Below are 23622 nucleotides of genomic sequence, written 5' to 3'. Positions count from 1 at the left end.
CATCTCTCGGTCATCCGCTTCTACAGGAAGTGAAGAAGATATACCGTCTTCTATATTTGAAAAATATTAGAGTTTTGCTTTCCTGGATCTCTTCGCACATGGGTATTTCTGGAAATGAAATCGCAGATACAGCAGCTAAGTCAGCGAGCGTAATTTTGCTCCAACGTATTTCTTATAAAGATATGCGTACAGCTATTATCAGTTGGTGCTATCGCCAGTGGCAAAATCAATGGGACATGGAAACTAACAACAAGCTTCACTTTATTAAACCACAATTGGCCAACTGGTCCTCAAAACTAAGCAGGTGCTATGATGTAATTTTATCCCGACTACGCATTGGTCACACTCGCTTGACACATAGTTTTTTACTTTTTGCCGAGCCACCGCCAGTATGTTTTAATTGTGGAGATATTTTAACAATCTGACACATTTTAATAGAATGCGCAAGTTTTACCAATCTTCGTTGGAAGCATTTTAAGTCCTACAATTTTACCTTAGATTTTTTTTATTGGGTGAGTCGCATCATCCAAACTTTTTTCGTACATTAAAGGTGTTGGTATCATCCATGAAATTTAACTTACAGTTTTAATACCTTCTTTCCTTAACTTTTGTCTAGTTTGAACACTGTCAGTTGCACTTCTTGTAACAATAATCTACTTTTTATCTTGCTGTGAAAGTTTTAAGTTGCTTCGGAGCAGCATATTCTGCAACAGGATCTTGCGCCAGAAATCTAAATCTAATCCTTGGTTTATTTTCATGAATTTTGTTATTTTGATCCTGTGACTGTTTGCTTCATGTATTAAATACTTGCATTATTATATGTTGCTGTTGCCAATTTTTCACTTTTATCCTAATGTATGCATTCTAAAAAGATCTGAAAATGAAAAAGATTGGAGAAAAATTTGAATTAAAGTTTGTTAATGAAAATCAAATCACATTTATTCTTTCTAGAAGTCTAGCCAGCTGTTTGTCCATCATAACCATAAACTGCATCATCCATTTAAAGAACTATTCTCTTAGCTACAAATGCTATACCAGTTTTACTTATTTTTACTTTATATTAAGTTTTTTACGCCAGTGTTCATATGAATTTCTTAACAAATCAATGGTACTTTTCTCTTAACCACTATGTATTTTTGAAATATAGTTTAAAGCATTATCCCCCCCCCTTTTTTTTTTGTGTGTGTGTACTTTCACAGTGTTTGCAAAGTCAAAATCACTAATTAAATATCTGATGTATCAATTTTCTTAATTTTCATATCAACTAAATCTTCTCAGCTAGGGTCATCTTCTCTCACTACCTTCATTTTCAAAAGACATTACAGGGAAAAAAAAAAAAAAAAAAAAAAAAAGAGCTCCCCCCACGCAGCCTCAGCAAAGGACAGATTTTGCCAATCTTTGGCACAGTTAATTTTGTGATTTTGAAAGCATAGCAGAATGCAATTATAATTCAAAATAATGCTTCCTTGTTTTCTCATACAATATATTTCATCAAAATTCATTAATATGACCATATTAATGTCATTAATATAGTTCCCAAAGGCAGTTAGTATTAGTAAGAATCATTTAGTTGTGTCAGTCAACTTTGATACATTATATTTTATTGCAATAAAAGTATAATAGAATATTATTATTATAGAATAAGTAAAAGTTGCACAATAATGACATGGTATTGTAATTACTTAATTAAATTTCAAAGTTTTGAAACTTTCAAGTTGATGACAAAATCATTCCAGTTGGTATGGCTCACGACTATATAACAGTTTTATTTTGCAGTATATCTTAAAGTAGATAAGAAAGAGTTGACCATTAATAGTATATTGAGAAGTTATGAATCTTAAAGTGAAATAAAACTTTTTGTAATCAGTCCGGTAATTGGGGCTGGTGAACATTGTCCTGGGATTTTTCTAATAAGAATGTGCAGTGATATCCCCCCCTCCCAACAAAAATAAGGAGCAGTAAGTAACCATTCATAATGTATCTATAGGTCATAAACATTAATATGAAATCAAAATTTTTGAAATTGAATCAGTTTTTTCTGGCTGGGAAATTTTTGTGTCAAATTTTATATTAGGGAATAAATTATGTTGTGTCCCCCCCCCCTTCCCAATTTCTATCAAAAATAGAGGATGAAGAAGGACAATCAAACTTCAATAACATATCTAGATGATATGGAAATCAAAATGATCAAAATTGGTGTGATGATTTCGCCTGAGGAGTTCTGTTGCAAAATTTTCCTATAGAGAATGCATTATGAAGGTATGTTTTGTGATTTCTCAAAAAATGCAGGGTGAAGAAGGTTAGGCGAGCCTTAATAATACATATATAGAGAGGCCAAGAGCTTTTATATGAAATAAACACTGGAAAAATCAAGTAACTGATTGGTCTTAGGGAATGGTTCATTGGTTTTCTTTATGTTAAATGTATTGGCTTTATGTTAAATATATAGATAACATCTTTTTATTAATTTTGTGTTATATGTTAAATTGGAAATTAAGAAATCTTATATTTTAGAAATACAAATTTAGCAATTAACATAGTAATTACTAATTAAATGTCCTGTTTTTTTAATGTAGTAGATTAATTAAGTTATTTTTATTATTACGTTCTGTCAGTAGAAGTTAAAAGTTTATATTAGTATTCAGTAGGCTACAAACAAAACATTAAGTCTGAAATTATTTTGATGAGTGAGCATTAAAACTGAAGATTGTTTTTAATTCTACTTTAGTTTTTGTCTTCTATATTGATGTATTAAAGGAAATATTACAATTATGAGAGATTTTCAAATAATAAACAATTTAATATTTTTTTAATAATATACATTATATTCTTTTATTGCATTCCTCCTCACCTTTTTTTAGTTCTCTTCAACACCATTTTTTCAAAAAATAATTTTACGTAATATTTTCTAATAATTCAGAACATTATACTTGGATAATTGATAGATTTATATCAAAATGAAGCTGTCTGATAATAAAATCCTGTATTAAATATGTCAGGAGTTCTATGATTGTAATTTCGGTTTTGCTGCTGAAGTTTATGGAGATTTCGTATTAGTCATTTGATAATAGTTTAAATTTATGAGCTCTGTTAATAAAAGAAAATGGGAAATTGTTACTACTAAACTAAATCTAAATATTTAGTGTAATTCATTTTCAACTAAAAAATGAACAATAAAAAAAAGGCCTTTTTAGATTTATTAACCGCAAATACTTATATTCAGTATCAGACTTTGTGTTTTAATAAAATTAAATATACATGATATAATGTCTGTTTAATCTATTTGTGTTTTAATAGAATTAAATATACATGATTTAATGTCTGTTTAATCTGCTCTAGTGCTTGTTTACCTTTAAGGAGTAGTAAGATAGCCTCTGTTACATTTTTTTTAAAAAAAATTTATAATCTTTTTATTTTGCTGTAATTTTTTATATGAATATTTGAATGTGTCTGATATTTAAAAAAAAATCATTAATATTAAAATTAATGAGTATACCTGAAGAATAATTTGAATTCATGCCTTTTCAGATGTTGAAATTCTTTTTTATTTGTAGTGGGGGGGGGGGAACTTTTTTTGAATCAATGTTTGCTGCAAAAGATATCTTTAAGATTCACTAAATATATTCAAAATAAATTCAGTAATCAAAAGTGCAATTTCTGTATCAATTACATAAACCTGCAACCGAAAAGTGCTCAGAAACCAGCAGCTGATTTCAAGAAGAATCATCAAAGTTCATCACATAAATTTTTCAAAAACTGAAAATTTTGATTTTTGCAGCCACGTCAATTGTGTTACAATCTGTCAAGGAAGGGATCAATATTTAGTGTCAGAAGTCATCATTGTTTTGTTACATATTAATGGAGATTTTTAATCTATATTATGATGTGAATGTATAGAAGTTCTCTATTGACTTATTAAAAAGATGCCTCAAAGCAATGTTTCTGCTTTGAGGTTAATGGGAGCAAGTAGGTTTCAGTACTTTCAGTACCATTAGGGCATTCTGTGTAGTTGAAAGTAGGTTAACATAATTTTTCCTTAATTTTGAAATATAAAGATGTAGATGGGTAAATATGTGGTGATTTAAAAGTGCTTTCCATGTTTCTTGGACAACAAGCAGAAAATACCAAGTACCAATGCTTCTTATTTAATGGGTTAATTGGGATAAGAGGGAAATCACTGAATCAAAAAAGAGTGGTGGCATAGAAAAGCATTAAAACCAGAAAGCAAAAAAGTAGTAGTTTGTTTGATCCTAGTAAAATCCTCTTGGTTCCAATTCATATGAAGCATGGTTTGTTGAAACAATTTGTCAATCCAAAGAACAGTGCTTTAAATATCTAGGTAATACATTTCCAGGACTTTTGGAAGCAAAAGTAAAAGAAAGTGTTTTAATCTGCTCAGATATTTGTATATATTATAAAGTAAAATGGAAAGGAATCAAAAAGAGGCTTGAGGAGCTTTTAAAGAAGCCATCCCAAAAGTTCTTATGAGCTTTTATGATTAACTTTAAATATATCAAGGAAGGAAACAAAATTTCAAAGATTTGAGTTACTCAGTGAGTTTGAAAGTACATTTCTTAAATTCACATTTTATTATTTTCCTGAGAATCTTGATGCTATTAATAAAGAAGAGGAAAACAGATGTCACTAGAATATCAAGGAGTTGGAACATAGTTATTAAAAAACATCAATATGATGGTGAACTTCTGTTGAATGTTATATAGAGAAGACCCACGTACTGTTTACAAGAGACAATATATCAAAAGGAGCTTTCAGAGGATAGGACAACATAAGGCCATATGCATGCCAAGCTGTATTAAAAATGCTATCTGCTCTTTTATATACAATTTAGAGAACTATTTTCAATGATTTGATAAATAATAAATTTGTAAATGAAATATTTCAAAAATGATTACTTTATTGCATTTAAAAAAATAAAGTGAAAACACATTTTTTTCAGACGATTTTATTCGATTTATAATTGGAATTTTATTCTTCAGTTTTTTTTCATCTATTTTTGTTTAAAATTAGCAGTTGCTTATATTCAGAAATTTCAGTTAGAATAAAATTTGTGCTCATGTGCTTACTTGCTTGCAAGCACACAGATAAAGCTTTAAAGTTGATGTATAATTATATCAAACAACATACACATTTAAATTTTATTGGTATAGTTGATATATATTTATAATTAAATAAATTATAGTAATAATTTGACTGAAGCAGCTGATTGTCAAAGGCGCCTAGTATATAAAATAAATAACATTTTAATATGAATTGCACCCTCTGTTTTTTTTTTTTTTTCTCATTCTTTCTATTTTTTTTAATTTTTTGATTCATTGAATGATTTAAATGGCATGTTAATTTTTTATTTGAAGAATCATTATTAAAAAGTTTTTTAAAAATTCTATTTTGAAGCTGAAAAAAAGGAACTTACAAGTGTTGAGGAAGAGAAAGAAAATGAAGGAAGTGGCCTGCTGCTAGGTATGTCTTCTTGGACTAAAGTTTTGGAAAACACGGTAAGAGTAATTTGTTTTTATTTTTTTCTGACATTGTGTTTCTTTATTTTAATCTAAAAACATACTTTGAGACTTTATTTTTTTATTTTTGACATTAGTATTTTGTATTTAAAGCAGTATTATGAGTGTAAAGTTTGAATTTTGTAAATTTCTTTATTTTTCAAGATTGTTATTCAACATACTTGAATAACAATAGTCAGGATCCGGAAAAGTTAAAATAGTGAAGTGCTCCTCTCATTTTTGTATTTATTTTTAATGTTCTCTGTTAACAAATTTATATTTAGCAATTTTATAGATTTTTTTAATCTCTGTTGTTTTATGCTTTCACTTTGAATTAATTTCTTTTTTATTTATGTTTGATTTAATAAAAAGTATTCTTTCAGGGTTCTAAAGTTATAATGGGTGGATTGGATACTTTAGAACTTATTGGTAAAAAGACGATGGATATTCTCACTGAAGGGGATCCTGGATTGAGAAAGAAACGAGCTGTTTTTTCTGGTGGAACCAATCTTTCAGAGGTTTGCCTACGGAATTATTAAAATAAAATTTATGAGAACTAATTAAAAATTCCATTGTCCAAAAATGAGGAATACAATGAATTTTATCGATTATTTCTTGCAGACATACTACACAAAATTTTATGAAAGTGATTAAAAAATAATTGGTTTATTTAATTTTCTATTTGGATATTGCTATAATAATAACAATTGTACGCTCATTTTGTGAGTCAACTGTTAGTTTTAATTATCCAAACTAAGTATAACAATATATTTTGGCTCTTCAAATTTATTATTGTGAAACTAACTAAATTTATTATCTTGAAAAAACTAACTTTGTGTTTAACATGTTCTATAGAAAGGCCTTTCAGAGAAATTTCTAGCAAGTCTTGGACAAAATATTTCGCGAAATCTGTATGCCCATGTCTGCAAATGTGATAGTTAAACAGTGGAAACACAGAGAATGAAATTATGTCATGCCATCTGTTAAATGACATTTCTGCAGTAAGTATATTCTTTAATTAACTTAATAAATAAATAGGGTGAAATAAATAGAGGACAAAAATAAGGCCAATAATGAATTTCTATAGAAAGAACATGTTAAACACAAAGAAATTATATTGAAATTTAATTTGGTTCTTCAAATTTATTGTACTGAATAAACTAAATTTATGTTTAATATGTTCTATAAAAAACAAATGCAATTAAAGAAAAATTTTTTAAATATTTCTATCAATTTCAGTATGGAATGGAAATTATTATGTGTGTAATAATTACAAATTATTACACACTTTCTGTAATGCTGCATTTGTATGAAAATTTTTTCCATTGAAGTATGATTTATTTTTCTGGCATAATGGTTACTGTTACAAATGGCATCCTTCTCCAACCAGAACTGACATCAGTTGTTATTCTGTTTTCACTTTTGCATATGTACTAAAAACTTCTTGATATAACATTGTGTTATTTTTTTTGTCATGATTCAATGTTTTATACATTTATGTTATTCAGTATATTTTTAGTTCAACTTAGCTATTTTTTGTTTAGTTATTATATTTTCAGTATATTTCAGTATTTGGTTTTAAAATCACATATTGGTGATAAATTTACACACGTGGAAAAGTGCCAAGCAAAAATTATTAGTTTTTTTAAACATCAGGATGTTGAAACACCATATGGAAAAATATTATTTTTTGTCTGCTGAGAAAGACAGTATATATAGTGATTGTGTATATATAATATATTATATAGTTATATTAATATACTATATATATTAATATATTATATATATTAATATATTATGACAGTATACATTAACTTGTTATATAAGTCTGCTTATAATATATTAAAAGAAGTATGAAATTTGTTTAATACTCTCAATATAATGTTTTAAATATATATTCTGTTAAATGCATAGTATTTTATTATTATTATTTATAATTTCTTCTTGTTTTGATCTAGTTATTAAGAGAAATTAAAGCCAGAGCAGATGAACAGTCTAAAGAAAACTCTGAGGATGATACAGATAATATACATTACAGCCAGATTTTTGACGAAAAACAAGGTTTAGTTCATCTTGAAGCACTGGAAATGCTTTCAAAGCAAAGTCAGGCTAAATTTCAAAGACTTTTATTGAGACATTCTAAACATTCAGAAGTTAAAAAAAGATTGGAAGAGATAAAATCTATTTGTGAAAACATACCATTTTTGGATGATCCTTCAGGTGAGTTATTACTCCCATGTTAATTGTTCAGGAAATTGGTTGAATTAGCCTTTCATAGTCTGTTATTGACTTGTGTGCTTCATCAATATTGTATTGTTAAGATAGGATATGCAATGAAGTAGAATTGGTCTTAGTCAAGTAAATAGTTTTTATTGATTGTTTTAAGTTTTTATGTTGTGGTTGGTTAACAACTCAAGAATGAAAAGATCTTTGAAATAAAAGAAGTGCTTTTCAGTTTTTCATTAATCTAAAATTTTTACATTCATTCTACATGTAGAGTATTCTTTTCTGAATTGAATCCAATAAATAGCATTTGAAAATTTTTCAATCTAGTTAGAAAGAAAAATATTTATGGAATGGTAGTGGCATAGCTTAGGTTTCAGTTGCTCATGGCATTAGCCAAATTCTCTACACCCTTAATTAAAAACTGCAAAATTTATGGAAATTCTTATGAGCATTTCAATAAGAAAAAAATTGGCTGTTTTGTATTGCATGAGGTACAAATAAAAGAGTCAAGTATGTATGATTTATAATACAGGGTGAGTTTGATCTAATATACCAAATGAAGAAAAATAATAAAACATCCATGTGGATCATAAAGTGCTATGGCAATCCTATTCTATCTTTGATTATTTGCAAGTTATGACAGATAAATTGAATATTCTAGCGATCAAAGTAAATACTTAATTTAAAACATTTCTACAGACCAACACGTAAAATAAGCACATATTTTGAAAGAACAAGGGAAAATCATGTAAATTGGCACTGTTTTCATCATGATACCTGGATTAAAGCCAAATAAAAAGTATTGAAACCTTTGCAAATTGCAGAATCGAATTGTCGCTTAAATCTTTAATATTAAATACCATTCTTGTTACAGTATGTAAAATTTACCAAAAACTTATTCATTCTATCAGCTTTCGAAGCCTGCAATACATTATATTGTTCTAATTCAGGAGAAATTTAATCTTTCATGTACAATGCATCACTGAAATCAGCATTTGACCAATAAAAGCTCTTGAGGGACCTTGTTTGCTTCTGATATTAATATCTTTGCCATCTTAAGCCTACTGTATTTGTTAAGTTGCAGAAAGAAAATTTTAAAGCCAAATAAAAGAAGCCATTTTTTAAAAAATTAAATATTAAATACAATGGAAACAAGCCAATAGCCATCTTCATTTCCAAAAAAAAAATAAAAATAAAAATATTGGCACATTTATATACATTTCTTTCATCCACCATCATTCATTTGCTGGCTTTTTAAGGAAAGGCCTTTTTAAAGAACACTGATTTCAATTGAAAGATTAAATTTCTACTGAACTCCCAAATTTGACATATTGTAGCTAGAACAAAATTTGTTGGATTAACATTGTTGTAGTACAACGTGTCAACTGTATTTAAGGCTGAAGAATTTGGCAACAATTCAATTTTGCCAGGTATCATAATAAAATAGTGCCATCTTATTTTTCATGCCTTTTCAAAATATGTGCTTATTTTACATATAGGTCTATTTGAAAAGTTTTAAATTAGAACTCCTCCCCCCCCCCCTCCCCAGAAATTTTAGCATATGTGTTTTATTCTACATATCTTGCAGACTAAGGTAGAACTGCTTTGCCATACTGTTTTATGTCCATATGGACTGTTCTGTTATTCTTTTTCATTTTGCAGATTAGGTTAAACTCACCTAATATTATAAACACATTTGTTACAAAAGCTCTAACACGTATGCCATTTAATGATATAAACATGATATTTATGATATGTGCAAATAAGACTAAATTATTATTGCATAAAATTTAGAACATGTAATGAACACTAGCAAAAAGAATATAAAACAAATAAACTTCCCATTAACCAGAATTAATTGTAATGATTTACAGTATGCCCAATAAAGTCCCTTACAAGTCTCTTAATGTTGGAATAGCTGCTGCTATATTCATAAAAGTGTTGTCTAGATATAGTTAAGTAGTCAACTTCTTCTGAATGAAATCCCCTTTGGCAGTTTTATATCTGGTGGTAAACTGTGGAGATAGCATTCCTATCAAAAACAGAATGAGATAGTGATTTATAAATTGATTTACAAATATGTAGAACATCACAGGTTTTTTACAAAAAATCATCTTGTGAACATTAATGTAAAGAATAGAATGGTTAAAACACATATTTATTTTTCCTTGATTTCCTACACTGTGAAGTGACAAAATGATCTGAGAATGAAAAACAAAAAACAGTTAGTTGTAACAATGTACCTTTATTTGAGATGTTCAAACTTCTCACTGTCAGCTGCAATGCATGTTTGGATCCTCGTCTGAATTTCACATTACACATATTGGAGCATAAGGGTGAAATGCTATCATTAGCATTTGTAATGCCACCTTTAACGTCCTGCAATGTTTATAAAAGGGTCGTATACATCTGCGATTTTGGGTATTCCCACAGGAAAAAGTCAAGTGGAATCAGATCAGGTGACAGTGGAAGCCAATCTTTGAAACTACTAAATAATACCCAATTATTTTCTAATACCCACTTATTTGGTTCCGCAATTCCTTAATGAGATACTGTTTCACGGAGATGTCTTGTGAACATGCATGCCGTCATATTGAAACCATAGATTCTTCAGATTAAACAATGTCATGTTCTCCACAAAATCGGGTATTACGATCTGTAGAAATTGTAAATATCGTGCACCCGTTAACGTGCCATCATAAAATATTGGGCTGATCAGCTTGTTATTGTAAATTGCACACCAAATGGTAATAGCAAACCACATTTAATGTCGAGCTTGGTAAAACATGTAGGATTTTCCAGCATCCAGTTATGAGTTCTTTGCCTATTGTACATACCATTCTATGAAAAGCATGATTCATCCATTTACATTATATATGCCAATAATGTTGTTTGGACCTGTATCTGATTTATAATGAGGTTGTACCATGTATAACGTTTCTCGGCATCCCCTTCCAGTAAACCAGTTGAGGTGTTGTCGGTATGAATGAGCACCATGATTAGGATTTTCCAAACCTGACTTTTTGAAAGGTCACAGTGTTCACTGATTTCTCTTGTGTTGTATTTTGGATATGAGAGGGTATATGTTAATACTTCAACTGGTTGAATTGCTGTCCTACCTTAGCTGGTCTGATGATCGAGCTTGACTTGTGACGTAGACTGTCTCCCTTAAAGGTTTTACAACACTTAGGATGGTTTGATGAGAAGGATGCGGGTCTGCAGGGAAACATTGCTGGTGATAATGCCTTGTGTCCACATTCACCGTACAGTAAGTCCATCTCACAATACTCAGCTTTAGAAAATTCTCCATGACCATGAGCATCAATATATTACAACCCCAAAAAGATATCTCTTTTATTGCTATCTCAGGTGAAAGGTGTGACATTTCGTACGTATTTGCATGCTGCAAAAATTTGGAACACCCAGCACAAGTTGAGTTGAGTTGTTGCAGTTGATATTTTACATGATCTATGTAGTGTCTATATTTATAAAGACAATAAGTGCAAGAATATAAACCTTGGGGTTTCATCCAGTCCTTTTGATTGGGATCACAAGCGATACCACTGTGACACAGACTCTGTGACTTAGTTCTTTTGAGAATATATTCCTAAGGACTTCTGCACGATAAAGTAACAATGTGATTTTATAACTTAATAAAGCAAGAATGTTGAATTTATAACTTTTCCAACACTTCAAGCCTACAAAAATTTCCAAAATTAATGTATCTCTTTATATTTGTATTAAATAATTTTTACTAAAATTATAACAAAGTGCTGTTTTATATATCACAGACAAATTAATAATGTCTAATTTTAATATATCTTTGAATCTGACTGTATGTTATTACGTACTTTTTTATTGCATGTCACAGTGTACTACATATATTATTAAACATTATTATTTGCAAATTTTGATAGATAATTTCGACAAGATCGTGAAATTATAATAGAGATTAATTTAATTTCTAAGATCTTTGAATGATTTGGTGTATTTCATATAAAGTCTAAGAGCAAAAAGTAATATTGTAACTTTCTCATTATTATTTATACCTATTATATATTTCTGATCAATGAATTAAGAGATTTGTATTCATTTAAAAATATTTTTCCAAATATAATTAGAAATCATTTTTGATTTATATTTTCCTAATATATTTAAAAGTTTCCTACTAATACTAATAACTACCTGATTTCTTGGGTCGTTTAAATTTTTAAAATTAGAATGAAGATAGTTCTGTATATAAGTTTATCATAAAACTTTCGGACTGATTTTGTGAAATTTATTTTCTGAATATTTTTTAAATATTCCTGTGATACACTTTATATTGAAAGGCTGCCTACATATAATGATTATTGTGTGGTTGTTGTAATGTTTTGAATCATATCAATTCCAAACATTTTAGATATTATTAATTAGGTTTATTAACACTTTCAATCTTTTCAGGTCTCAGTATAAAGGCTCAAAAAATATAAAGGTCATGTTTGAAAAAAAAAAAAAAAAAAAAAGCACAAAGAGTGCAGTTTTTGTTATTTGCCCTATTCTTTTATGTAGGTCCAAAATTGACCCTAACATCAATTAGGAATATGGTATTAAGAACATCACATACATATGGTAACAAAATGGCCAAAATATTAACATGCTCATTTTCCCTAAGTATTCATTATCATCTGCACCCCAAAAATTCAAGAAAGCACGTTTCAAAATAAACAGTTTTATATTTTACCATACAGTTTTCTCATCTGAAACTGTTGGAATGGGAAGAATAATTTTGGTAAAAATTTCTCAATGTGTCTTATAAAAATAATTTTTAATACAATTTGTCATGTATTTTTAATATACAACAAATATAAAGTGCAATAAGGAAATTATGCTTCATTTTAACTATAATTAAAAATATTGTTTTTCAGATTGTGAAAATTTTGAGGATTTTGAGGCTGTTTTTAAAAAGTACACTCTTGAATTGAGTTTTCCTTTGAATGTAGAAAACATCATAAATGTAAGTTTGTATTTTATTTTTCTCTTTGAAATGCTATGAGTTTTATGCACGGATTTGAAAGTTTTAATTATTTTAAAGTTCTTTTTATGTGTTAAATTACTTTAATATGATAATAATGCATTGTAATTAGATTTAACATTTTCATAAGCATCATAGCTTGGTTTCATCAATCTAAATTACATGATAATTGAGAAGCTGTACTTCAATTTAGGTTAACATAAGAATATCTCTTATGAAATTCTTGATTATAATAAATGAATTCCTTAAATGTAATAAATCAACTTTCCTAAACAAAATTATAATATTTTATTATATATATTTGTTTTTTATTGCTGTTGTGTAAATGTAAATATTTTCTAATTGTTGCTAAGATCTTTTTAAAAATAAATTAATATACATATATGATTTGACATTATACTTTAGACCCAAAGAAAAATAAGCGAGACAATCAGTAGTTATGAAAGTCCTTCAGAAGACATGCAGAGCCCACCTAAGGTAAAATTATTTTGGTGATAAGGTGATTTAATATTTTTTGCATTTGAGGTTACTTTTTCAGATATCTTAGAAAAAATAAAGCAAATATTTATTTGTTTGTTAAAATATGCTTTAAAATCATATGCAGAGATTTCTAATTTATTTACATCTTTGGACATTAGTTCCAAAATTTTCTCAATTACAGTTCTATTTTGAATTTTATTTCTACACCTCATACTGTCTAAATGTATATTTCTTCAAAATTATATTTGCTTTGATATTTAAAATATTTTAGTCTTGTTTTAAATTAATTGGATCTGTGTGAAATATTATAAAAAAAGTTATTAATAGGAGGCTGCAATATCATAGTTAACTCAATAGAATTTTCAGTACTTCCTGAAATAGCCAAACAATGTGCTAATTTTTTCTTTCTTGTGAAATGAAGATTCATCCCTCCCTTTGATTGATATTAAAATAAAAAAAACTAATCTAAGAATATAAAATAAACTTTCATTGTTTCTTGCAGTATTGAATATTCTGAAAAATAAATAATATTTATTTATTAAAATATACATTTATTTATTCACATGCAGTATGGAATATTTATTAACTGTTAAAATTTATATCTTAAAATGAAATTTGTGGTACTGCGATGTAAGGAATGATTTCTGCACTGTATCTTTTATACAGTGACCTTTAATATTTTTGCAGCAGTTTCAGTTAGGATATTTCAAAATTTTTCATTGGTGTTTCATTTTTTAAATGAAAAATATATTTTATAATTTTTAAATTGTAATCTGAAATATCAAAGAATAAAACTGGTGGCCGAATAATGTCAGTGCTCTACACAAGTATTACAGACCTGGGGGGGGGGGGGCAGGCACCTCATATTCTGTTTCACATTATTGCAGTGCTAATCAGATAGAAAATTTTCTATATTACAGTCTTATATATTGAAAAAGTTTATTCCCTCACATTTTCTTTTCTTTCTTTTTTTTTTTTTTTTAAAAAATCAAGTGAATGAATGAAAATAGCCACATGCAAGTTAAGGGAAATAGAGATGGGAAAAAAATCAGAGTAATAAATAATGAAAAAAAGTAACTGGAAGGTAAATAATTAAAAGAGTAACAGGAAGTATCTAAAATACAAAAAGATTTTCAAAAAACGATATTACTAAACCAATATTAACTTTTAATCTAAAAGTAAATCTTTTAATCTAAATCATGAAATTAATTGCCATCAGTCTTGATTTGAATTATATACAACAATGTTGATTTCTGGTGTTTGTGCAGCTGACTGGAAAACCGGGAATCATCAGGGAATTTCAGGGAGGTCGGAAAAAATCAGGGAAATTTATTATAAAGCTGGAATCTTTTTATAAATCTGTAATTTTTATCGAACATGATAATTCGCTGGTGTTTTTTCATAAGTAGAATGAAACAAAGTCGGCAACAAATGAAAATCAAACTTTTACTTACAGTCTAAAACAGATTATGGAAAAGAAAGATTAACAACCATATCTAATTAATTACATATATGTGTAAATATATATTTTCACCGCAAGTTTTTGTTTGCATTTTTAAAAAAAATCAGAACGGCAAGTTATTGATATAATTAGTGAAAATGATTTAGCGCACTATGGGCAGCCTAATTAAAATCCTGCTCCTGCCCCTGTTATGATTTTAAGCTTTAATCTGTTAACCGAGTAATTAACTTTTATTTCGTTTGTTTTACATTGAAATATTTCGTCATACCCAGTTAACAGATTAATGGATCTCTTTTATTTAAAAAGATGTATATGGAGCTACTCCCCCCCCTTTTTTCCCTTGGATTGTCAAATCAATCATACATGTGTTAAGAGAACAAAAGTATAAATTTTAGGTATTAATATTGAAAACTGGTTGTAAAATACTGACCCATTATTATAATCTGAAAACAATTTATTTTAGTTAAATAAATATTTTACAATAATTTTTCCCCTTCTTCTTGGAAGATCTTTTTGTTGAATTATGAAGTATTGGGTGCTATTGCTATTATTTCCGTGAAAAATTTTTTATGCTCATACTGTTTAATTTTAAACATTATGAACATGAATTATTAAATTCTTCCTATAAATGAAAGCAATGGATGACATGGAATGAATATTAAGGCTAATATTTTAACATTAAAAAAAAAATTTGTGTTTGTTTGAAATTTTCCGTACATTCAGCAAAATACTTTATAATTTCAAAATATTGCTAAACACAAGAAATTAATTTGTTTTATTCAATGCAAGTACACATTGTAGTAATATGAGTATTCAATAATCAATATAAATACTCTTGTCACTTTTTTAAAAAGAGAAGGGTATCAATTTTCTTATATGGTTTGATGCATATGAAACTGTTACAAACATTTACAAAATTCATTCAAGATGAAGTGAAAATGATAGTTTTTTTTTATGAGAATTAAATTTTATTTTACTTTGATTTTAGTTAAAAGAATTGAACAATCCTTCAAATAAAGCGAAGAACATATTGTGCAATAATTAAAAAGAATAAAATAAAGAAACATCAATCTGAAGATATTAGAAACATCTGAAAAAAATGTCAGGGAAATTTCTTTAAAAACCTGGAAATGTCAGGGAAATTCAAACTGCAGAAGTGCTGGCCATCCTGTTTATACAGGCTATCTAGACTGAGAGTTCCATCTGAAAGCATATTTCATGAAAATTGTTCGAATTTTATTTTGCTATACCCATGCTTAATTTTTCATTAAAATAAAATTTAAATAATTAATTTTTATTAAAATAAATAAGATAATTTCCAACAAAAAGACAAACTTTTCTTAACTGAAATTAGTAACTTTATTTTAATTATTATGAAATTATTAAAATTTTCATCAGTACATAATTCCATTATTTTTTAAAATTTCATGGTTTATTTATTCATTATATATTATTTATTAAAACTTATGATAAATATAATGAATGGATCACTCTTTGCTTATTTTAGATTAAACTTCATCATTTTCTCTTTGTTGCATTTTTAGTGAAAGATTTCTTAAATCAAATTTTAGTTTGTGTTTTTTTGATAGCTCTGAAGTTGCCACTCCTTTTCTTATTTTGCATTGTTTCTTTACAAAAGCATTATTTGTTTTAATAAATCTGTAAGCATATGCAAATATAAATTATTATTTGTTGCTATGATAAAATAAATGACTCAAGATAAAGGGGAAGACTTTTCAAGTATTGGAATGAGAAATAAAGGCGTGGTTTTCCCCCCCATCTCATTCAAAATCCTCTAGACATAATAATAATGCTGAAGAGAAATTCAGTTTGAGTTGAAATGTGAAAGAATTTTAAATATCAAGGTCATTTTTTTTTCTGTTCTTAATGAAAAATTTGATAGTCTGAAATATTATGATTTAATTTTTTTCTACACAGCCATTTAAATGATGATTTAAATTTTTATTTAAATCTGGAAAATATTTATTTTTATAAATCATGCATTTGGTATACATTATGAAGAGAGTTAGACCAGATTTCACAAAAAACAAAAAAAACAACAAAGAGTGCAGTCTATAAAAATCTAATAGTGTGTTAGATTTTTATACTTATGCTTTTCTTAACAGACTTTTAAATGTTGAATGTGTGTCAGTTATAAAAACGTTTGTAGCCTAAATATATCTTAAATATTTTATGTGGTTCAGGAATAATTTTTCTTTCATTTTTATATTAGGAAATATTTCAGTCTGCTATTTGCAGTTTAGCAGATTTTACTGCAAAGAGTATTGAAACATTCCACAAAGCAGCTGAACTTATACTTGTTCAGCCGAATTTAGACCCAGATCTGGAACACTGTGCAACAAACCTCACTGGGTAATATTTTGAATCTGCAATGTCTGTATACATTTTCTCTACTAAATGTATTAGTGTAAAAATGTATTAGTGATGGCTTTTTTTTTTTGTTTCAGATTAACAACAGTGATGTGTATTGAAGTGAATAATTTGGCATCAAGATATCACAAATGCTTGGAATCAACAGCTGTAAGTATGAATCTGAAGTTCCATATATAATGTGTGTATAGGATTAACAAGAAATAAGTTTTCCACTTCAGAGGCCTCTAGAATGTATTTTATTGGCCCAAATGAGGGGAAATTTGAGCTAAAGATAATTCAAGATACACTTAACATTTATCAAATTTAAAAAATTAATACAAAACTATAAATTTTAAATGATATTGAGCAGTTTTACTTTTTTATGTCCCTCTTAATGTTCAACGATGTGCATAAATTGCAGAATTATATTTTCCACAGCTGATTGGAATATAGTGCCATATGCTGTCCTTCAGATTTGGCACAGATGTTTTAACGACGATAGATATTTTCCATCAGAAAATCCTATAACTAAAATTCACAGGAAGTGATATCCCGCAAACAAAGAGGCAAAAAAAAAAAAAAGATGGCTATTTATTTGTGCGTCTGTGAATTGCTGTCTTAGCAATTGCTTTAATGGCAACATGAGAAAGTGCGCTATCCTGCATGAAAATGATATTCTGAATGCATTTCATGTTGTTGAGCTTATATGGTTTCAAAATCCCTGAGCGTATCATGGTACCAATGTCCTATGGTGGCACATGTTTATATTCCAATTGCAATTATCTCTTCAAGGAAATATATATATGGTCTGCAGATGAAAGTAAAATTCAGGATGATGAAATTTTAATATGAATTCATTGGTTTTCAGTGATCATGATTTCTTTCACAGTATGTGTGTGCTTCAAAGTCTTTATCCATTACAAAATTATTCTTTGACCAAACTCACCAAATTTTAGTTTTTATACGTATATACAAAAAAAAAAAAAAAAAAAAAAAATTCTGCTAGATCTGGTACCTAAAATTTTTAAATAAAAAAAAGATTTTCCAAACTTTTATTTTTTAAGGTTTATACTCTATAATTTTTAAAGGTTTTTGCTTTTCTGTTTGTAACACTTGCATATGTTTTTCTGCTTCCTAATGAAATCTCAGTTTACATATAGAGGATTGTCCTGGTTGACAGAGTAACTTGCAGCACAAACTATTAAAGTTAGTAACAGGAAATTTTGCAGGAAGTTGCTTTTGGAGAGGCCGCTAAAACCGTATTTTTCAAAATTTTAATGAAATAATAAAAATGGTGAGTTAGTGCAGTTTCAATGGAGTTCTGCTGATTCTGGTAGAATAATTTACTTTCTTGTAAACACAGTATAGAGAAAGTATTGTAATCGTCAAAAAAATTCGATCACGAAATTTTGATGAATCTCCACGTTTTAGATCTCCCAGAGTTTTTTGAAAATATCTGTCTATCTGTGACAAAGATAACTCAAAAACTCTTTGATGTAGACAGAGGAAATTAGGCATAAGACTTTTATACCAAATTAGTGGATTTCTATAAAATTTTGAACAAAATCTGTTCAGAGGAAATCTGTCTATTCGGTTGTTCTAATATATGTTAACCCAATAACTACAAAATGAAGAGAGTTAGGTAAGATTCGGTACACAGCTTTAATGTTTATATTGTAGACACCTGTTAAATTATGAAACAAATCCAACAAGGGGATGATAATCTAATAAGACCATTCTTGCTGGTTTTTGCAATGCAAACATCATGTGCAGAACTAATGCTCTCGCGAAATTCTTTTAATTATTTAAATCTGAAATATATTATTAGGCATGTGCAGTAACGCAAATAATGTTTCTAATTTTAAACATATGCATATAACTACCATTTGTGTTACACACCGTTATTGGTGAATTTAGATGTTAAAATGCTTTTATTTGATAAATGTCAAGATCGTCATTTGTTGGCCCAAATTTTATTTAAATTGGATCAACAAAAAAAAAACAAATTCGAGCCCTCTGAAGAGGGAATACTTTTCTTTTTAATACTATGTATATATATGTTACATATATATATGAAAAAATAATTCTGATATTTCTTTATTAGGAATTTTTGCAAAAGAAAGGGTTTTCTGAAAATGTTGATGTTAAAACTTTAGCAACTAATGTTTATGTGGAGGTACGTTTATTTATTCTGCTTAAATTTATTTGTAGTTTTGATTGAATAGTTTAATTTTTTGGCAAGTTAATTATGTTAAAATCATTGTATAATTTGAAAATGAAGTTTTGGTTTATTTTATTACCAATGTATCCATATTTCAGTTATCATTATAGTTGCCTTAAAATATTCAAGATTTTAAAATAAATCTTTGGGCATAATAATCCAACCTAATGCTCTAATTAAATTCTCATATCATCAAATGATTCTTCACTATTGTAAACTGTAAATTTTTACTCTTAATGCTTCATTGATTTTTTTTTGTAGGCTTCTAACAGTAATAATTACATTCAAGATGCGTATCAAATGCTAGTTCCAGTATTACAAGTACGTTTTCTTGAAGCTATAGATTAATGTGTTAAAATATTATAATCAATGTAAAGTGGTTGTATTTCTGTTTGATTATCATTATAAATAAATTTTATTACAAAAAAGTTAATGGCACTTAACTCTTCTCTTAGTACTTTTCTAAGTTAAACAATCTGAATTATGAATAAAAACTTTTCCACATAACCTATTAGTCATACCACTTCGGTCTGGAATACAATGTAATGTGCTACAAATAAAATTAATTGCATTGGACAGTTCCAGAGTCTTTTAGAATTTTTTTTTTATTTTTAGTTTTATGAATTTGTTATTTTTAACACCCATATTGATATAATTAAAATTATAAGAAATGAATGTTTTACTTCTATTATGTATATATATAATGGGAAAAAAATATTACTCTGAACTATTGTTTAACCTCTTCTCTTAAAAAATAAGCAAAAATTGTTATCTTTAAATATATCAGGTTATTTTCCTGGTTTCTTGTCTTGTATATTTTTGTATGTTGGTTAACTAATCAAAAATAATCTGAGATTACTTTTTATGCATGTTACTTCATGAAATTACAAGTGATTTAATATTATTGTGACTAAAATGTACCTTCAATAGTGACAAAGAAGTATTTCTTCAAAGTATTTTCCTATGATTGCAATGCTCTTTTTCTAATGTTTTTTTCTAATCATCAAAACATGCTTTAAAGTCCTTTTTGCAAAACTACTTCACAGTTTGTACCAGATTTTCTTTTATCAAATTGGTGGACTCCAAGCAATGACTACAAAGAGGCAATTTCAATAGTGGAGATAAGAAACAATCACTCAGTGCTGTATCAAGTGAATACGTAAATTGTGGATTCATATTTGTTGAAATAATTACATTAATGTGGTGCAAATCCACGAGTCTTTTCATCACATTTTAAGCCATTTTCAACAAATTGCTTCACAAAATGGTACAAAACACTCAATTAATAATTCTTCTTATTATTTATTGACATATATAGCCAGTTAATAGGAATAGATAATCCAATGTATTATGCAATCAAAGAAAAATCGCGGGATCAGTTTGATTTTTAGAATGATCTTAACGGTATTGTTTTATCTACCGGGTGCCATTCACTTGGTTTTTGGGCTGTAATTGCATTACGTAATTCGTTTCATTACCAGCAATAGTATGTTTCAGAAAGGAATTGCTGTGAAAAAGTATCTCTTGGGTCCCATAAACATATTGCAATTTTTTTTTTTTTTTTTTTACACTACCCAAAAAGTGATGTATTGGAACTCTAAATGACCTTTCAAAATTGGTTGACATGCTCCAGGCGATTCTCAGTAATGTATTTTATTGTCAAATGAGGAAACCAAGTGCCAGTTCTCTTGACTTTATCCACTTCAATTAATGATCAAAATACTGACTTTACCTGATAGTAGAGAATTGATTTGGTGCATATGATCTGCTATTTACACGTGTTCTTTGCTCAATAACATTCACCATTTTGAAAAATCAATAAAATGAAATAACTGTTTTATTAAAAACAAAATTTCCAGAAAATGAAATGAAGAATTTTTGATTGTTGAGTAGTAGATATAATAGTAGGTGTTACAAGATTTGAGAGTTACAGATGTATTTTTTTGATTCACAATGAAATAATACTAAAAATTGACATTTATAAACTGTTTTTGATTTTGGCGTGTAAGGAGATAATGCTTTACAGAAAGAATCAGACTTCAACTGAAAACAAATATATAAAAAATGAATTTATTTCATAAATGTAAATAAAAATAATGGCATCAAAAATACAATCATGTACTTGTCCAGCGTTTGCCTCGTTTGTTTCCTGCAGGTGGTTTCTGTAGTTGAAAGGGCTTTTGATTATTTATAGCAGAACTATCACTTCCAAATGCTGTGGCATCACTACCAAAGGAAGGTACTGCAGTTTGGCCTGTAATATAGTTCATTTAAAAATTACTGACTTAATGTTTATCTGTTGTATAGAATGAAATCATTAAGATTTTATTTTGGTTGTTAAATCTTATGTAGCAGACATTCAAATATGGAAAAAAGAAAACCACTTTGTTTCTGAAATTAATCACATCATATAAAACTATCAGGAATAATTTCCCTGAAACCTTCTTGTATACTTCTAATAAATTTGTTATTCCCTTTTTCTCCTGCATAAAAGTTGGGAGATCTATGGCATAGTTGTGAACACTGAATGCTCAAATTTCAGAGTCGCACATGAGCATTTTGTACTTCATAATATAGTGAAGAAAAACCGTATATGCATTTTGGAAGTCCTTGCGCCACATGACTACAACTTTAGCTTCCAGATCACAAACTAAATTTCATCTCTCTAAGTTATTGCACATACATTTATGTGAAAGTGCAGACTGGCAGATAATTAGCTCTTTGATGGAGATTTGGTTCAAACTTTCACATGAATCTATTCTGTAGATGCTAAAACTCAACCAAATTGTATCTAACTTTTCGTGTCAAGTTCTCTTACTCAAACTTCACCTGACAGGGTTTCCTTTAAAATTAATTGTAAAGACAGTATAACAAATTCTGTCTTGCTTACAGCTTCTTATGTGTGCTTACAAATACAATAACTCAATTCCAAAAATAAGTCTTTTGAGCTTGGAAAGTTCTAAAGTTTATAGATTCATCAAAACATCTAGTTTTTACAGTTATAATATATTGAGTATGAGCAAGCAAGAAGTTATCTTTAAATTATGCACACTTGTACATGGATATTTCGTTTTAAAAAATATTTGTCACCGATTATGCAGATTATTTTCAGTATTAAGAATTAAGGTTTCATTTTGACAAAATAAACATTTTGATTAATTTTCCTTAAATATGTGAAAGGAATATATACACTTGTCCTTATAAAGAGCAATGGCTTATTTTAATATGATGTTGGATTTATATTAATTTAATTCTGTATATAAATATCATTATGCTGATTATATTTGGTATTCTTTTGATTTACTACTTATCGCGATTTGCATTTTGAAAGGGCAATGTTCTTTGTGTGATATTTTCATTATGAATTAAGATAATTATCCACTTTTTTTCCTTTTAGAAAAAAGATTAACAAAATCCATACACTCACTATTCAATGCTTTCTCTCTCTTTAATAACACTTGCTTTCAACATGTAGATATATAATCTTCAAAGGTTTTAGTATTCAAAAACAATTTTCTTGCATTTATCCAGTATTTAATAGATTGTAAATAAAAAAAATAATGTTTAACATGGAAGAAGAATGTCCAATAAGATTTTGTGAAATAATGGTAACAATTAAACAACAATTATTTCTCTGTAAAAATTTTTAAAAAAATTTCTATACTTAAATGGCAATGGTAAAATAAATAATCTCTATTGAAACAAATTTACGTCTACAATTCGATTTTTTTTTACATACTTAGCATTTTATGCATTGAATTTTTTTCTTAGATTCAAAATACAATGCATATATATAATTTTGCCTTGCAATATCTTAATGACTAAGAAACATTCTGTCAAAATCAACTATTTAATAAGCAAAATGACAAGACCAATGTTAATGCTTTTTGTTTCTTTGCTTTAAGACTTTAAATAAATAATTAATTGAATTGAAAATGCTTTCTTTCATTCATCAAATCAGCTGCTGAAACCCCTTCAAAATTTTCTTGAATTTTACAAATAAAGGATCTGAAGATTAAATTGTGTAGCTCTTAATTTTATATGAAATGTTAAATTTTTGGAAGTTATTATAGCCTTGAGAAACATTTTCAAGAGAATTGAATATAAAAAATTCTTTTTAAGACTAAAATGAATTATATAATATGAGAGGGAGAAAAAGAACAATACACATAATTTAAATTGGTATTATTTGAGGAAAACAGAATCTTCAGGAATCTATGCTCTAAATTAAGTACAAGAAATCATTTCATCAGAGAAATCCAACATGCAATCAACTAGTATATGAAGTAATATACCAAAATTAAAAATTGTGGCAATATAAATTCCTAAGTTT

General features: G+C 27.8%; 2 protein-coding genes across 4 annotated transcripts in view; one reads left to right on the top strand and one right to left on the bottom strand.

Annotated features, from left to right (window-relative positions):
• LOC129963613 (protein FAM114A2-like) overlaps positions 1–19867 on the top strand; it is a 31247-nt gene extending 11380 nt beyond the window's left edge. Inside the window, exons 4-12 of the mRNA XM_056078086.1 lie at positions 5413–5513; positions 5897–6031; positions 7472–7733; positions 12647–12735; positions 13159–13230; positions 16929–17068; positions 17164–17236; positions 19173–19244; positions 19551–19867. Of these exons, the coding sequence (XP_055934061.1) occupies positions 5413–5513; positions 5897–6031; positions 7472–7733; positions 12647–12735; positions 13159–13230; positions 16929–17068; positions 17164–17236; positions 19173–19244; positions 19551–19637 (1031 nt within the window). The 3' untranslated portion in view covers positions 19638–19867. The remainder of the gene's footprint in view (positions 1–5412; positions 5514–5896; positions 6032–7471; positions 7734–12646; positions 12736–13158; positions 13231–16928; positions 17069–17163; positions 17237–19172; positions 19245–19550) is intronic.
• Positions 19868–21337: 1470 nt separating this feature from the next.
• Positions 21338–23622, bottom strand: part of LOC129963059 (nucleoporin p58/p45-like) — a 37266-nt gene continuing 34981 nt past the window's right edge. For all 3 annotated transcript variants that reach the window (XM_056077084.1, XM_056077086.1, XM_056077085.1), the window contains exon 14: positions 21338–21543. In XM_056077084.1, the coding sequence (XP_055933059.1) occupies positions 21404–21543 (140 nt within the window). In that variant the 3' untranslated portion in view covers positions 21338–21403. The remainder of the gene's footprint in view (positions 21544–23622) is intronic.

The sequence above is a fragment of the Argiope bruennichi genome, chromosome 3, assembly GCF_947563725.1.
Source record: "Argiope bruennichi chromosome 3, qqArgBrue1.1, whole genome shotgun sequence".
In the NCBI taxonomy this organism is placed as follows: domain Eukaryota; kingdom Metazoa; phylum Arthropoda; class Arachnida; order Araneae; family Araneidae; genus Argiope; species Argiope bruennichi.
The sequence above is the reverse complement of the archived record's forward strand: the minus strand, read 5'-3'. Positions and strand labels throughout refer to the sequence as shown.